At 42.0% G+C, this 15,689-nt stretch overlaps 1 protein-coding gene across 1 annotated transcript in view; it reads right to left on the reverse strand.

Moving 5' to 3' along the window:
* Nucleotides 1-10,191: 10,191 nt before the first annotated feature.
* ANO9 (anoctamin 9) overlaps nt 10,192-15,689 on the reverse strand; it is a 110,982-nt gene continuing 105,484 nt past the window's right edge. The window contains exon 24 of the mRNA XM_029582533.1: nt 10,192-15,306. Within this exon, the coding sequence (XP_029438393.1) occupies nt 15,279-15,306 (28 nt within the window). The 3' untranslated portion in view covers nt 10,192-15,278. The remainder of the gene's footprint in view (nt 15,307-15,689) is intronic.

The following is a 15,689-nucleotide window of genomic DNA, read 5'->3' on the forward strand; positions in this document are numbered from 1 at the left end:
TCTAAAGCATATTGGATAGAAAAGTTCTAAACATTTATACCCTAGAGGAAAGGCGAAATAGGGGAGATATGATAGAGACATTTAAATATCTCAAAGACTTTTATGCACAGGAGGTTCGCCTTTTTCAATGGGATGAGGGTGAAAGGGGGTAGACTCGGGAGTAATCTTGGGAAATATGCATTACAGAGAGGGTGGTGGATGCATGGAACGGCCTTCTGGTGGAGGTGATGGAAACAAAAACATTATAAGGTGAATTTTAAAAGCCCGACGCAAGCCAAAATTAGGGGATGCGTGAATATGTTGGAGTGGGGCACACCGAGAGGATTTTAAAGGCCGCTCGGTTATACACGCATTTCCCACAGCGCCCACATCTCAAAAGTTCTCAAAAAGTAGCAGGGCGGGGGGGGGGCATGGTCTGGGTGGGGCATGGGCGTTGAGAGACTTGACCCAGAAATTTGCGTGTGAATACTTACGCGATCCGACGCGTGCTGAGGCTCTCTGCTGTGTAACTTTGCTTCTGCTGTGGATGGCGTGAAAGTAAAAAATAAATAAATAAATAACGAGCCATTTTGGAGGGGTGTAAAGGGTCTGGGATAACTGGGGGGTGTACAAGCTATCAAACCAGGGGGGTTTGGAGGACCTAGCAGGTAACTGGGCAAAATGGGGAGGAACTGGTGAAACAGGCAATGGTGTCAGTGCGCGTCCCCCTTTAAAATGTCCCCAATTATGTGGTAGAAGCAGCTTTTGTGCGCACAGGCGCGCGTCCACTTAAAATTGGGCTTGCTTGTGTGCACACAGCTGTGTGTATCTGAATTCAAGAAAGCATGGGATAAACAGAGATCTCCGAGGGTATTGGGAATTGCAAAGCTAAATTAGTTGGGCAGACTCGATAGGCCACACGGTCTTTTCCTGCTGTCATGTTTTTCTGTTTCTTATTAATGAACTTCAAAATAGATTTTCATACTCCTGAGCCAAAATAATTTCTAATTTAATTTTGATTAGATACACATGCTGTCTGCAAACCAGTTAACTGCTGTAAAATTTATCCCCTTGGTCAAATTATTTTCCTGCTTGTTCGGCTCACCTTTGAGAAGAGAAAGGAAATGCTATGCAATTTGAAACCTGCATTATCTCATTCATTTTGTGAAAGGGTTTTGTATTTTTAGCTCTGCTGATCCTTTTGTTCAGGTGTTTCTGTAGGTACCTGGTTACCAAGGAAGCCTGGCCCGTGCACCGCTGAATGCAATGTGTGTTCAGATGTTGAATGACTGATTCAGAAGAGGGCATTCTGGAAGGTGTGGCTCGGCCTGCTGAAAAATGCCAATTCTCAAAGTAAGGTGGAGCTCGGAAGAAAGAATTACAAATCCTTATATCTGAGGCACAAAGCAGGTGCAGCTGGTTTAGTTCTCTAAGTCAGGTGCTTCCCAAACCTCTGCTGGTGACATTACAGCCAGTTGGGTTTTCAGGATATCTGCAATGAATATGCATGAGCTACATTTCCATATGCAAATTTACCCCATGCACATTCATTGTAGATATCCTGAAAATCCTACTGGCTTTGGGGTCCCCTGAACTAAGCAACAGGTCTCTCAGTTAATGATCCAGTTCAGTCTTGAGAGGTTAATCTATTCCTGATTTTGTCCCATTTGCATCTAGGGTCTTATAGTTCCAGTTTCTGTAAGACCATAAATTTGTAGATGCAATGAAGCAAAATCAGAAGTGGCTCATCCTGTGAGCTTTTCCCGGGGTTAAGTGGCAATGTTAATCAGGGAGCTAACAATAGCAGCAGTCACAGTAATAAGAGGGGACATAAAGGAATTAATTGTCATATGGCATTGCCCTATAAATGCCCAATCTCGGTTTCGGTCTCACTGCCTTCAATATGGATATTTTATGGGAATCAGCAGATGCTGGGACTGTAACAAGGATGGAGAACCTTTTGCCAAGAGAGAAACAGAAAAATGTTGGCAGAAAAGGACCACTTAGTCCTCCAGAGTGCCCATTTGTGCTGCCAGAGCTCCTCCTGCCATTAAAGTCTGTCCCATGCATGCTTGAATTCTGCCTTTTGCTCCTATAACCTCCACTGGAAGTTTGTTAAGCATCCACCACCCTCTCAATAAGAAAGTGTTCCCTCACATTCCTCTCTCCTTTTGGCTTCTCAGTCCATGGAAAATGCTACCTCCGTTTTTGAAGCCCATTAGATATTTGAATGTTTGTCTCATACTTCCCTTTTCTCTTTTTAACCCCACCCCAGTGTGCAAGTCCAGTACGGGTGGGTAAAGCTATTTGTCTGCTCTACGGGGAAGGGACCCTGGCTAGCTTCTCAGACTCTTCCCTTTCCAAGGTGCAGGTCCCTTTGACTAGGGGTAGAAAAGAGTCCTCTCAGGTCCCAGTGCAGGGTGGTTAGTTTCATGCGCTGAATTCCCTGGGTTATATGAATCGGTGCTGGGTGCTATGTGCTAAGTGCCAAAGAATACACAGGGACCACTGACTGTCCAAAAGTAATACTCTACTGCAAGCAGTGTGGTTGAATTGCACAAATAAATAGATTTCCAGCTCCCCAGTTCTTTCTTTTCTCTTGCTATACAGTTCTCGTGCTCTTTGTCTATGAAATCATGAGAGAAGAGAGCACATTTCCCCAATCCTTAAAGAATTACACTGGCTACCAATTCATTTCAGAATTCTTTATAAGTCAATCACCATAGTCTACAAATCCATCCAACAAATCGCTCCTCTCAACCTACAAATCCCTTTCATAAAACATACTTCCTCCAGACCCATAAGAGAGTACTACAAAGAGTCTCTGCAAGTACCGCCTTCCAAAACTTCCCTCCACATAACTTACAGAGATAGGGCTTTCTCCACAGCAGGACCCACGCTCTGGAACTCCATACCAACGGAACTTAGACAGGAACCCTGCTTACTGACTTTCAGAAAAAGACTTAAAACATGGCTTTTCAAACAAGCCTTCCCAGACGCAGATTAAAAACTATTCTATCCGATATTCAACCTCCAATCAACATCTTTTATTATTATAACCATCCTGGTATCCTACCCCTAAGCATTATTATCATCCAGAATCTTCATTACTTATGATTTCGCCTTTATTGTTAAACTACATACTTGTACTGAACAATTCATTGTAAATCTCAAACATCCATTTTTGGAAATTCCTCCATTCTACAGGTTTATACACTTTGTTAAAGTTTCTATCTTGTCTTCTTCTTGCTCCTAGTTGTACGTCTCCTTGTTTATTGTAACTGCATCTATATTATTTATAGTTCATATTATTTCGTTCTCTGTTCCGGTTATCACCCATTGTTTATTGTAAACCGGCTTGATGTGATATTATCACGAATGCCGGTATAGAAAAAATTAAAATAAATAAAATAAAATGAGAGGACTAGAATGGGTAAAATATAAATTGATTATTTACTCTTTCAGATAATAGGAGGAGAAGGGGGCACTCCATGAAGTTACCAAGTAGCACATTTAAAACTAATCAGAGAAATTTCTTTTTCACTCAACGCACAATTAAGCTCTGGAACTTGTTGCCAGAGGATGTGGTTAGGGAAGTTAGTATAACTGGGTTTAAAAAAGGTTTAGAGAAGTCCATTAACTGCTATTAATCAAGCTGACTTAGGTAATAGCAACTACTATTACTGGCATTAGTAGCATGGGATCTACTTAATATTTGGGTACTTGTCGGGTCTTGTAACCTGGACTGGCAACTTCTTATGTTCTTATCTGTGCAAGAGTCTATCATTAGGGCCAGGAATTCTGCTGTTGACCTGGGTTAGATATAGAAGAAGGGCCCCTTAGGTGAGTGGGAAACCCCTCCCAGATAGCAAAAATCTAATCTTGGCACCGAGGGTTCAAGTTTCTAGTTTTCCCCAGGGTTGACTGAAGATGCATGTGGGTGTCTTCCCCTATTGCAGATGATCTTATTACTCACAGTTAGTTGTCCTTTTTTTTGACGAGGATCCTGTATGGAAAGGATCATAGATGGAACTTCAGGTCCACCGATGGTTAGGAAGAAGGGAAGAAAAATCACGTCTTGAAAACAATCACTTCTTTGTTGCCCAAAATAGGTAACTTTGGAGGTCCTCTGCAACAGGTCACTACCACTTCAGGGACAGGTCTTCTCTAATCTATGATCTAAATCTATGTTCTAAATCTATGTTCTAAATCTATGATCTAAATCTGGGCGTCTTTGGCTCAGGGTTCCCCAATCCCTGAGTCTTGGAAAGGCCTGGGCCCTCAAGCAGGGCTCCTTTACTCAAAAGTCCAAAATCCAACTCAGTCCCTGGACAAAATCACTCTGTACCTCAGTTGGAGAATATAGCAGTGTAGTCCAAACCCACCCTGAAGGGTCTTCGAGGGTTTCCACGGTTTCAGGTAGGTCAAAACGCAACTTAGGAAAAAACTCCAACCTCTCTCTCTAACTTCCAACTTAGACTGCCCTCAGAGCCCTTTGCGGAGCTCGGCTAAAAAGCCTCCTGCAGGGGATATCCATTTCAGCTCCTGGGAGAGCTGTCACAGAATGGATCTTCCCCCTAATTCCATTCTCTAACTGCACTGCAAGTCTATTACCAGGGATTAATGGTAATCCGTAAAGGTGCCCGGGTTACAGCTTCTTCTATAGCGTACAACCTGAGTGCCTTCACTTTCTCTGTGTTTTGGTGGTCCTCCTTTGAATTTCTTGCTCCTGCTCAATGACCTTTTGTGGATGTGGTCTCTAGAAGCACTGTCAAACCAGAGACTTGTACAGAGATGTTACCCGCTTCCCTTTTTCTACTGGCGATACCTCTCTTTATGCGTCCAAATATACTATTAGTTTTCCCAATTGCTTTGTCACATTGAGTGGCTACCTGGAGGCCATCAGAGATGGAGACCACAGATCTTTTTATTGTCTAATGAATGCTAGTTCTTCACCTAGAAAAAAGTATTTGGCCCTTGGATTTTTTCATCCTAAATGCATGATTTTGTAGTATTTAAATTAAACTATAGTTGTCAGAAAATATTTTATTATTTTGTGTTTATTGATAATTACCTATATTCAGTGTAGTCAGTAATCAATAGGCCATAAGAGAAACGTAAGCATTAATACCCATATGCCTTTTCTCCTTTAAAAACTCAGCATTGCTCACAAAAGCCTCTGCTGGATATATTCCAGCCCCCCCCCCCCCCCCAAGACCTTGAAAAGAGCTGCTTTGAAGCTAATTCCTTATCTATAGTGGAAAATGAATGTTCAAGGTTTGAATTTTATGGCCTTGTGTAGCCTCAACCATTTGGTCGCTCAGGCATGTAAAAGTCCAATTCCTTTAATTAAAATGCACATGGAGTTTCCTAGGATAGGAAGGAATACGTAATCTCTTATCTCTGAACTGTTAGAAGAAAGAAAAAAACAGTAAGAGTGTTTTTGCCTGGCACTGCTTGGCATTGCATGAATGAAAGGAAAAAGGCAACACTTTAATCGGGCAGGAAGACTCCTATATTTTATTTTTCATATCCTGATATTAATTAAATTGTTTGAACCTTTTCAAGGTTTCAAACCATTTTCTTCAAAGGCTAAATATTGAAGTACTAACAGAAATAATACAGTTGCCACAGATTAAAGGATTTTGGGATTATAAAATGGGAAGTAGACAAAGGAAGGGACAACTGTGACTTTGGCTTTTTCCTGACATGTGAAAAGCTGAGAGAGACAAAGAGCAGGACCACTTCAGATATCTGGTAGATATTATTTTTAGCATATGAGAACCTGTATTTAACTAATTGCTATTATTTCTAAATTGGCATATATATTAGAAATGCATTAGTTAAATAAAAAGAAAAATGTCATTAGTTGATATATATTTAATCTTAATATTAACTGTCACCATAATAATGGTTTTCACACTGATTGTAGTGTATAGTTTGATGAAAAAAAGGTTTGACCATAGAAATGTTTCTTATAATAATTTAGAGATTTTAAGATTGATATTTTTCTTTATCTGAAATAAAGAAAATATTTTTACTACATATTGTCTGGTTTTATTCTAGTGCATGCTGTGCTGCATTAATTATTGGTTAATGAAGTTCTGGAGTAAAAGAAAACACATCTCTGAAATCAAATAATAAACTTTTTGTCTATAAGGCAAGAAGGGTAGAAAAAGGAGATAGGATAAAGGGTTTACATCCAAGCAGGATCCCCTGGTAAAAACTTTTAATTCTGCTAGTGGTAAACCCCAAAACTTAAATCTTTTTTCACATAGTTGCCATTTTACAGTTTTTTTTTATTTTAGTTATCTTTATTCCTTCTGGCATGTCTATTCTGTTGCAAATTTTCATCTCATCTGCAAATAAGCACACTTTCCCTTCTAACCCTTCCCTAATATCAGTTATAAAGACACTACAAAGACTGAGCCTAGCACTGGTCCTTGTGGCACCTTGCTGGTCAGAGCCATAAGGATTCTATGGCCAATATAGCCTTGGCTATAGATGCTACTACCCAAAGGACACTGTGGTACCGACCCCCAACTGCCCAAATGGAGGAATCAGCATTTAAGGAATGAAAGTGAATGGGTTGGGGCATCACTAGGTTCAGGCACAAGGGACCTGTACCAGTCCCCACTTCTTCTGCAGCAAACTGCCTCTGCTTTCCCCCTCAATGCCCCAGTGCTGTCAGTGTCAGTCCATGCTGCTAAACCAGCCACCTTCACCTCTCGTATTTTGCCTGTGTAATTCAATGATCAATTGTTTAAACCTCATTTTGCTCAGCATGGAATGTTGCATGTTTCAAACAGATGATCATTGAACTGATGAGTAGTGGACGTGCCAGAGGCTGAGTTAGCAGCATGGACCGGTACCACCAGCACTACATCATGGAGAGGGGAGCTAAAGGAAAGAGAAAGCTGAAGTTGGAAAGGGGGAAAATGCAGACTCACCAGAATTGGGTGGGGAGTAAGGAATTTGGAAACAGAGTTGGGGCTCTGAGATTAGGGGAGAGCAGGTACTCAAGATTGGGTGAGAGTGGAGGCTTGGGAATTAGGTGGGTGAATGGGGATGGGATAGTGGGGATTATGAACTGGGGGAGACTCAGGGCTGTTTGGGAGAAGAGAGTAACGTTCATTCTTTCAATGTGTAATTCAGTGATCAATTGTTTGAACCGCATTTTGCTCAGCATAGAATGTTGCATGGTTCAAACAGCTGATCATTGAACTGATGAGTGGTGGAGGTGCCGGAGTCTGAATTAGCAGCATGGACCAGTACCACCAGCACTATGTCATGGAGAGGGGAGCTAAAGGAAAGAGAAAGCTGAAGTTGGAAAGGGGGAGAATGCAGACTCACTAGAATTGGGTGGGGAGTAGGAATGATGACTGGAGATTGGAGGGAGGTCTCAGGATTAGGTGAGAGAGTGTAAAGAGAATGGAAATGAGGATTGGGTGGAAGAAAGTGAGAAGGAAGAGTGGGTACTTAGAAACTGAGGGAGAGCAGGGACTCAGCGATTAAGAGATATCAGTTTGGTTAGTGTTACTTGAGCTGGGGGGGGGGGTTGAGAAGGTTCTATGGATGTGATTTAGGTGTAAGATACAGGGGATTAAATAGGGAAGTGTCAAGAGGTTATGCAAAGGACCTAGAGAGGTGAAGGGGATTAAGAGGCAATGGAAAGGGAAGGGGGAGGCTGGAGGGCATATGCGAAGCAATGAAAAGGGGATGGGTCTCTGAAAAGTGTAAGAGGGTAAAAATGGAACTGGGGCAGTGGTGAAAGGGGGTAATGAAAGGTTGGGGAAGGGGTAGGAGACAGAAGAAATGGCATGGAGGCAGGGAGAAAATGAATAACAGCAGAGCTAAGACTGATGAAAGGATAAGAAGCAGAGGAAAGTAGTCTAGAGGATTAATATGGTTACTAGGGAGTGGGTGAAAGAGAGGGGAGAATAAAAGACTGGGAATGAGTTAAGAGGAGGAAATGAGAGGTTTAGGGAGGGTGTAAGAATGAATAAGTGGGCTGGAAAAGGATGAGAGGAGGAAAAAGCTGGTAAATAGGCAAATGATGAAAAGAGAGTAATTGAAGATTGGAGGATGAGAGACGGGGTGAAATCTGAGTGGACATAGGCAAAAAAGAGAAATGGAGAAAAAAGTTGAAAGATCAATTTCAGATGGAAGTGAAGAAAACAGGAAGAAAAAGAAGAAATGGCAAATGGAAAGGAGACCCTGGAAAAGTAGTTATAACAATGGAAAGTGGAACGTGAAAAAGAGACCGGGATCAACATGATTAGAAAAATAAAATGCCCAGCAACGAAAGTAGACAAGAGCTTTTTATTTTCAGTTTAATGATTGGAATATGTCACAGCTTTGGAAATATGTATCTCTGATGGCTTTGTATTTTGCTCATTATAAAAGGAAATATATTACTGTTTCTATTTCTCTAGTGTTGCATTACATGCAGTCTCTTTGAGGTTTATTGTTTAGTTTGTATCTGCATATAAGGAGGTCACCAGTGTCCCTTATTACTGAGTTCAGTGTTTTTATGGACACTGGTAGATGAGGTCATAGGAAGTAGGAGTGTGGTAGTGAATTTAGTCAGTGCCATAGCAGCGATAAGAACATTTCACACATCGCGCATTCCGAGTGAGGAAGAAGCACTTTGACCCAGAAAAATAGCATTGCCACAATTTCAGCACAACATTCTATTGGTGAATTCTCACAGCCTAGACACATGGATACCTTCCTTGCTTAAAAGTCATTCCCTGGGATTAAAAGACTTATTGCATGAAGCTTTCAATACAGCATTTTTGCAACAGAACTGTGAGTTGTGAAGTGGTATAACATCATTTTGTTGTATACCACCCAAGTTACACTGGACTGCTGGGGTTTTCCAATGATTATAACCTTTCTCCAACAACCTCTATATTGGAGTTGGATTAAGTAGCCATAAGAGGCATCTTCATATAGCCCATTATTGGCACTTTATGAGGTTTCCCCAGTTCAAAATACATACTGTCAAAGGAAAGAATCAGCATAGAGATTATGAATCAATTCAGGAGTCGCCTCCAAATTCCTACTGGGAAGGAGTCTGCATCTAGTTTGCAGGTACCACTGGGGACATGGCTAGGAAGGGTCCCTTCTGAAAAGCATCTGCTGCCAGGGAGTGCAGGCTTATCAGTATACCATTTGTGATTTTTCATTTGCAATCAAGTATTCTGTAAAAAGATTTATTTTTGAGCAGCTGACGTGTGCAGTGTCTTTCTTTTACCGTAAGAAGCAGAAGACTAGAAGGACTAGGGGGCATTCCATGAGAGCACACTAAGAACACCATTCTAGTCTAAAATAAAAGATATTTAAAGTGTTTGCCTAGGTCTGGAGTACTAGAGACAGGCTGATGCATGTTTCTGCTTTTGGTTTGGTTGACCCACAAAACCATTCAGGTTGTAGAGGACTGTGGCAAATGTTTTCTGTGCAACACTAAATCCTCCCAGTGACATCTAACAGTCAGTATGCCAAGATCAAAATATTCAAATGGTCCCAATCTACTTAAGGGTTCACGCTCACCCTCTTTAGGAAATTAAAAAATAAAATGAAGACTAATTTTTAAAAATCATTTATTATACAAAACAATTATAACAAAAGAAAATCTCCCCAACAATATTATTGCAACAGTATTTTGCATCAATTGCTTTGATTATGCACTTAAAAGAAAAAAAATACATATTTACAAATAGGGTATTTAACGATTTAAATATGAATTGTGCAAAGTATGTCAAGTCTGCAGTTGAATATCTGTGGGCAACCTGTGAATAAATGGAACAATTTAACCACACTTTCTCTACAGCTGGAGATGATTTCCATTCCAGGATTACAAGTACTGGTCTGCTCATAGTGCTGCCACCTGACCCAAGTCAATCAAAACCGGCTGATCGTCCTGGTTTTCTACCACTGTATGCATGGAGTTGAATTTCTGATTTACCTAAGAACATCAAAAATGCCCTGCCGGGTCAGACCAATGGCTGATCAAGTCCAATATCCTGTCTCTGACAGTGACTAATGTGGCTCCCCCCCCCCCCCAATGGAAAAATCTCATCCCTCATTTCCAAAAGTAAGAGGTACCGATCCCCAAGTCTACCTTGATAATAATGGACCTCTCCAAACCTTGTTTTCTTAAACCCAGTGACAGCCACATCCCGACCTCCAGCAAATTCCAGCAAATGCTTTCTTTAGTTTGTTTTAAATCTACTGCCAGGTTGTTTTTTTTTTTTTTAGATTAAAGGCAGAAGTTGTAGAAATTCATTGTGATTTCCTTCAGACTCTACAAGGAACTGATGTCTCTAAAACTGTCATTGCTGCATTAACGTGGTGCGTAAGGAGAAGGCTAGGATGAATAAATTATGAGCAAAAAAACTCCTGCTTGTGTCCTTGGAGGAGCTCAATCAGAGCTTTATTTTCTAAAATGTTAGATTTGGACTTTCCATTCCTACTCCGAGTGGATAAAATTATAAAGACTTTAGATAAGAGGAAAAAGCTTTCAAAATCTATATCTACACCTTCCATGGAGGTAGTCTGCGCCTTCAGTTTGTCAGGTTGTGTAATCTGGTGAAATTCTCCAACTATTTTTTTTTTAATATGGAGAATCAGATAAAGAATTCCTTTTGGATATTGTCAAAAACTGTCTATCTTTTTTTTCATGCAATAACAAAAGTTTTTCAGCAAAGGAGGAAACTTGCTTTGTTATGTGAGGATTTCCGATGTTTTAATGTGGCAGTTCTCTCCAGTTTAATTTTGTGTTGACCTTGCACGTCCTCACACATAAGGAAAAATGACTATGAAAACTGATGAGGAAGAGGGGTCCATATTTAAAAGCATTTGACCAGCTAATAAGATAGTTGGCTAAAATTTAGCTGGTTGAGTTAGGGGCGTAACTGGGAGGAAGTGAGTTAGACGGCTATGTTAACCGGCTAATTGCACTGTCCAGAGTTAGCCCGTTAACACAGATTTCGAGCCAAAGATCTGTCCTAAAATTAGTCGGATAACAATTAACCGGCTAATTTTAAGACAGCTGGTTATATTCGATAGTGCCGATAAGTTTATCCAGCTAACTTTGCTATCTTGGCCATGTCTGAATATGGGCTTTGATATTTCTGAATCTATGGTTACATTTTCCGATACCTTGGAATAGTTTTCTTTTTGGTTCTTACATAGTTTGTAATAAATGAGAAACATGAAATCTGATTTTGCTCATCTTTTTGAGAGAAACATGCATATTATTTTGTTTTACACTTGTTGTTGTTCAAACAGGCTTCAGGACATAAAACTGTCAGTGAGGTGGCTTTTCTTAAAATTTGCCTTCACCACAAACTGAGTGGAAACATTATGTTAACCATAGCTCTTTTTCATTGCTTTTTCGTGGATATGATTTTGTTACAGTATCTTGTTTAAAAATGTGTTGCAGTTAGTAACAATAAGAAAGCATACTACCAGTTTGATTCATGGAGTTTCCCCTAGGACTATTTGAAAGGGCAAATAACCGTTCTCTATTTCCTTGTTCCAAGAACAGGAGGACTAACATCACCATGCACGCAGTAGGGAATTGGCCTGTTCAGGTTCACCTGGGACAGGTGATAATCACATCTGTATCCAGAGACCTGGTGGTGACCCAAAGTGCACTGCAGGTGTGGTTCGGCTGTATGATCCACTCTCTACTCTACTCCTAGTATTGTATTCTGGGTATTTCTAGCCCTGCTTTTCATGGTGAACCTAAGTGCACTCTGAGCTAAGTCGTAAAAGCACCTCGGATCCAGACTCTTTTTATATAAAGATTTATATTTTTTAAAAAGATGCATTGTAGTATTTACAGCAGAGCACAGAATCAATTCCATGCACATACATGGGTCAGTTTTCCAGGTGTTTTACTGGCACGGATCGGCCGTCTGAAAATTGCGCTCCCTCATCGCAGCAAAAAAAGTTTCCCCCCAGCCTGCGTTCCTTTTGCCTGGAGGATTGCTTAGGTTGGGGGAGGGGGAGGGAGTGAGGAAAACCGAGCGCTAGACGGCATCTCCCCATCTTCGCACGGACCTTCCCGATAAGATTCCACCTGCAGCGAAAGCGTATGACGTGGCCGCGCGCACTTCTCGCCGGCGGCAAGCTCCAAAGCGAAAGGAACGTGCGCACTTTTGCTTTGGAGAATTGGCACAGCTCGCAAGTAAAACGTAAGCACGGTTCTTTAGTCCCACCGAGGACAATAGCCCTCGTGCCAAATCAGTACCCCCAAGGAGCTCGCGGTCTAAGCAGGTACCAGAGATAAAGCCACTTGCCCAAGGACATCGTGAATGGCGACGGAAGCAGCAGGACTAGCGCGTCCCGTTCCCTTGCTCTAACCAGCAAGGGCTCGCCTCCTCTTTGCAGGATCACTGATTGTCCTGGATGAGTTTTCGCGCTCGAAGGCGGACACGTGAACATATTTTATCATCGTTCTTTACAAAGTGAAAATATAAGGACTCATAAAAGCAATCCCATAAAAGAAGGCGCTGTTCCCTCTCCTCCCTTTGCTCATTAAGATCAGTGGGATCAGGGTCAGATCACAGAGGGAATGTTAGAATAAGGGGGAGAAGCAGGGAAATAGCTCAAGGAGCAATTCGCGGCAGAGGAGCCAGAGGAAAATCTGCTCATTTCAGAAGGGGATTTAAATCCCAGGTTACAGAAACCTACAGTTAGGGCTGCTACCTGGGCTCCAGCTCATAAGAAACGGGCTCAGCAAGTCCTGGCGGTGCCGCATTGCATGCAGGGATCTGTAGTTCTGATTTCCTTAGGAAAATCAATGGGGCAAGAGAAAATTACAAATCCAGGCCTGGATTAACCTATTCCTTATGACATGGAGCCAGATGGCAATGCTACAGTGCTTCGGTAAGGGGATCTATAAGCAGAACTTGAAACTTGACCAACCAAGGTCTGGGTAGGTGAAAATTATCCTATAAACCAGGGGTGGCCAACTCCGATCCTCAGGAGCCACAAAACAGGCCTGGTTCTCAGAATATCCACAACAAATATGCATGAGATAAATTTGCATACAGTGGAGGCAGTGCATGCAAACGCATTGTGGATATCCTAAAAATCAGACCTGTTTGTGGCTCTGAAGGACTGGAGTTGGCCACTCCTGCTATAGAGGCACAGTGAGTATATGGCACTAAAATATAGCGCTGCACATCCTTTGGGGGAGTTATCTTTCTTTCTTGTGTATGGCTATATTTTTAGGAGCTAACTATCAAGAGGATAGTTTTCCAGCCTGACAGGGCTTCAGGCTCCAGGCTGGTGTCGTTTATCATTCCTTCATTGAAGTACAGATTACAGTGCTTCACTGGTTCACCATATAGGCCCAAGGCTTGAGTTGCAGTGCCACAATTTCACTGTAGCTTGACCTTAGTTTTCTATTTCTGGAGAAGACATTTGAACATTGGTCTGTTGATGCTCTAACTCGGTTCATGACACTCCAGCATCTTCAAACAATGACAAAACCAGGGGGTGTGATGTTTAGGTACCAAATTAAGTGTCTTTGGGATATTCCCTTTCATAATTATTTGAAGCGACTGTGGTTGGGGATGGAGCTAATCCTGGGTCCTTTTGACTTTCACCTTCTTTTAAGTCCTTGCTGGGATTTACTGAGAAGCAATGGGGCTCTCCTATGTGGTCCTATGTATTTATGAATTTGTATGCCATTTTTACCCTATATTTTAAGCAGCTTCACATCAAACATTCATGTAAAATACAGTGGGAGCTGAAGTAACACTACGAAAGACACAAACAGTTCCAGGCATGCACGAAATCCTAAATTCCAGAAAACATAATTTCATGATTAAAAATGTATTTCTGTGTCACAGAGCAGATGCCTCAAACCAAACTGCACGCCTCAAGCAGCCAGGTCAGAATGCTGGTTTCACATCCACAAAATATCGGGAATACTTTTTTAAGTGAAAGATGATTTTTTTTTTTAACTTTACGTAGAAGAAAATCTTTCATGGCTCTCTCAGCTACTTTACTTCTCTCCACTGCCCCACCAGCAAGCAGGTCAAGACTGCAGCAGCTCTTTAACTGTAGAAGAGTCGTTCCGCACCCACATGAAGAGAAAGCACTTAAGGAAAGCAACGTTCAAAGCACTTTCCGTGCATAAAGACTCATTTTACCCCTGGAAAATCAGAGCTTTCAAAGTTGCCCAACCCGTTTGCGCGTACAAACGTGCAACGGTTGAGGTCAGTGCCCAGGCGTTCACCCTCAGACTGCAGAAGTGGTGCTGGGGTATGGGTTTGAACAAAAAGGTGTTGCTTTGATGATTATTCAAAACTACGTGCATTTTGTGCTGAAAAATCACGTGCAGAGGAAATAGGGCAGCCATTTCTACGCATGATTTTTCTTTAGGCAATAATCAAAGCAAAACTTCCAATGTAGCTTTATCGGTTTGATTGTTCGTGCAAAACATATCCCCGGAGATTGCACCAACACACCCAGTTTTGGTTATTTCCCCAAAATGTGCACGATACTTTTTTTTTTTTCATTGACTCTGCTTCATTACAGATTTAATGGTGGGTGACAGAGGTTGAGCAGGGAAGGAACCTCAGTCAAAAACTGCTGATATAGCAATAATTGGTTATATCACAGAATTCTGGATCCTTTTCAATGGCAGCCAAAGTTCAACTGTCCTTTCAAGAGTAAAGAAAAAAAAAAGAGGCATTCCAAGTGAGAGATAACAGCAAAGTATCCAGGGATACGGTCAGTGAAGGAGAGAATGGATGGATGGGTTGGCAGGTGCCGAGGAATTCATCTTTAAACACCAGACGATCACATGCTAATGCCATGAGGTTCACCCTGTCATGACATCGTGTCAAGAAACTCGCCCCCCTTCTATGAGGGGGACTAGATTCCCACTATCAGAATATGGTTTCCTTGACAACAGAAATTCACCTTTTCGTTCAGTTCCTTGTCAGCTGAAAATGGTAAAAGTGCTTGAAAGTGCTGAGCTCTGCTCTTAGGCAAGTGCATTGTCTGCCTCTGCCCCCTTCACCATGTCCTGGTTCTCTCTCTCTCTCTCTGCGGGTATTTTGGTACAGCTCCCAGCCTTGTCAGGGCCCACCAGAGAGGCCTCGCTTAGCGAATTAAGCCACGTGAAATGGAACGGAGTGAGAGAGGGTGAGATTTGCTGCTGCCGGTTCTGAGAAAGACGGGCCTGCCGGCGACCCGAAGCACAGTCCAGCTGGTGTTTCTAGACTGAGCTCCGCTTCGGCCTCCTCCTCCTCCTCCTCTTCCGCTGTACATCATACTTCTATCGAATGATCGATCACGCTGGAAAATAAACCATGAATGAGTTGGATGGACCAGCACGGTGGATGGCGATTCTCTCTCACCCTCCAAATTCCTGTTTTATGATCCAGGGAGCTGCTGGAGGCTAGAGCTGAAAATAAGAGCCAACTGCCTAACCTTCTTCCCCCATCCTGACCCAGAATTTCAGCAGCAGAATTTAGCAACTCAGCCCTGACCAACTTTTAAGGCCTTTGATTTAGCCGGCTAAGTACTTTGAAAATTGGCCGTTAATGCTGCTGAAATGCACCAGACTTACAACAGAAGTCCTCCACTCAGAATAAATGCAGCAGGAGTCGAGGCTTTCTTTCACAATAGTCCATCCTGCCATTATTCTGTCCTGAATGTTTTTACTGGCAAACAAACTT

Source organism: Rhinatrema bivittatum, chromosome 17 (genome assembly GCF_901001135.1).
Source record: "Rhinatrema bivittatum chromosome 17, aRhiBiv1.1, whole genome shotgun sequence".
Classification (NCBI taxonomy): domain Eukaryota; kingdom Metazoa; phylum Chordata; class Amphibia; order Gymnophiona; family Rhinatrematidae; genus Rhinatrema; species Rhinatrema bivittatum.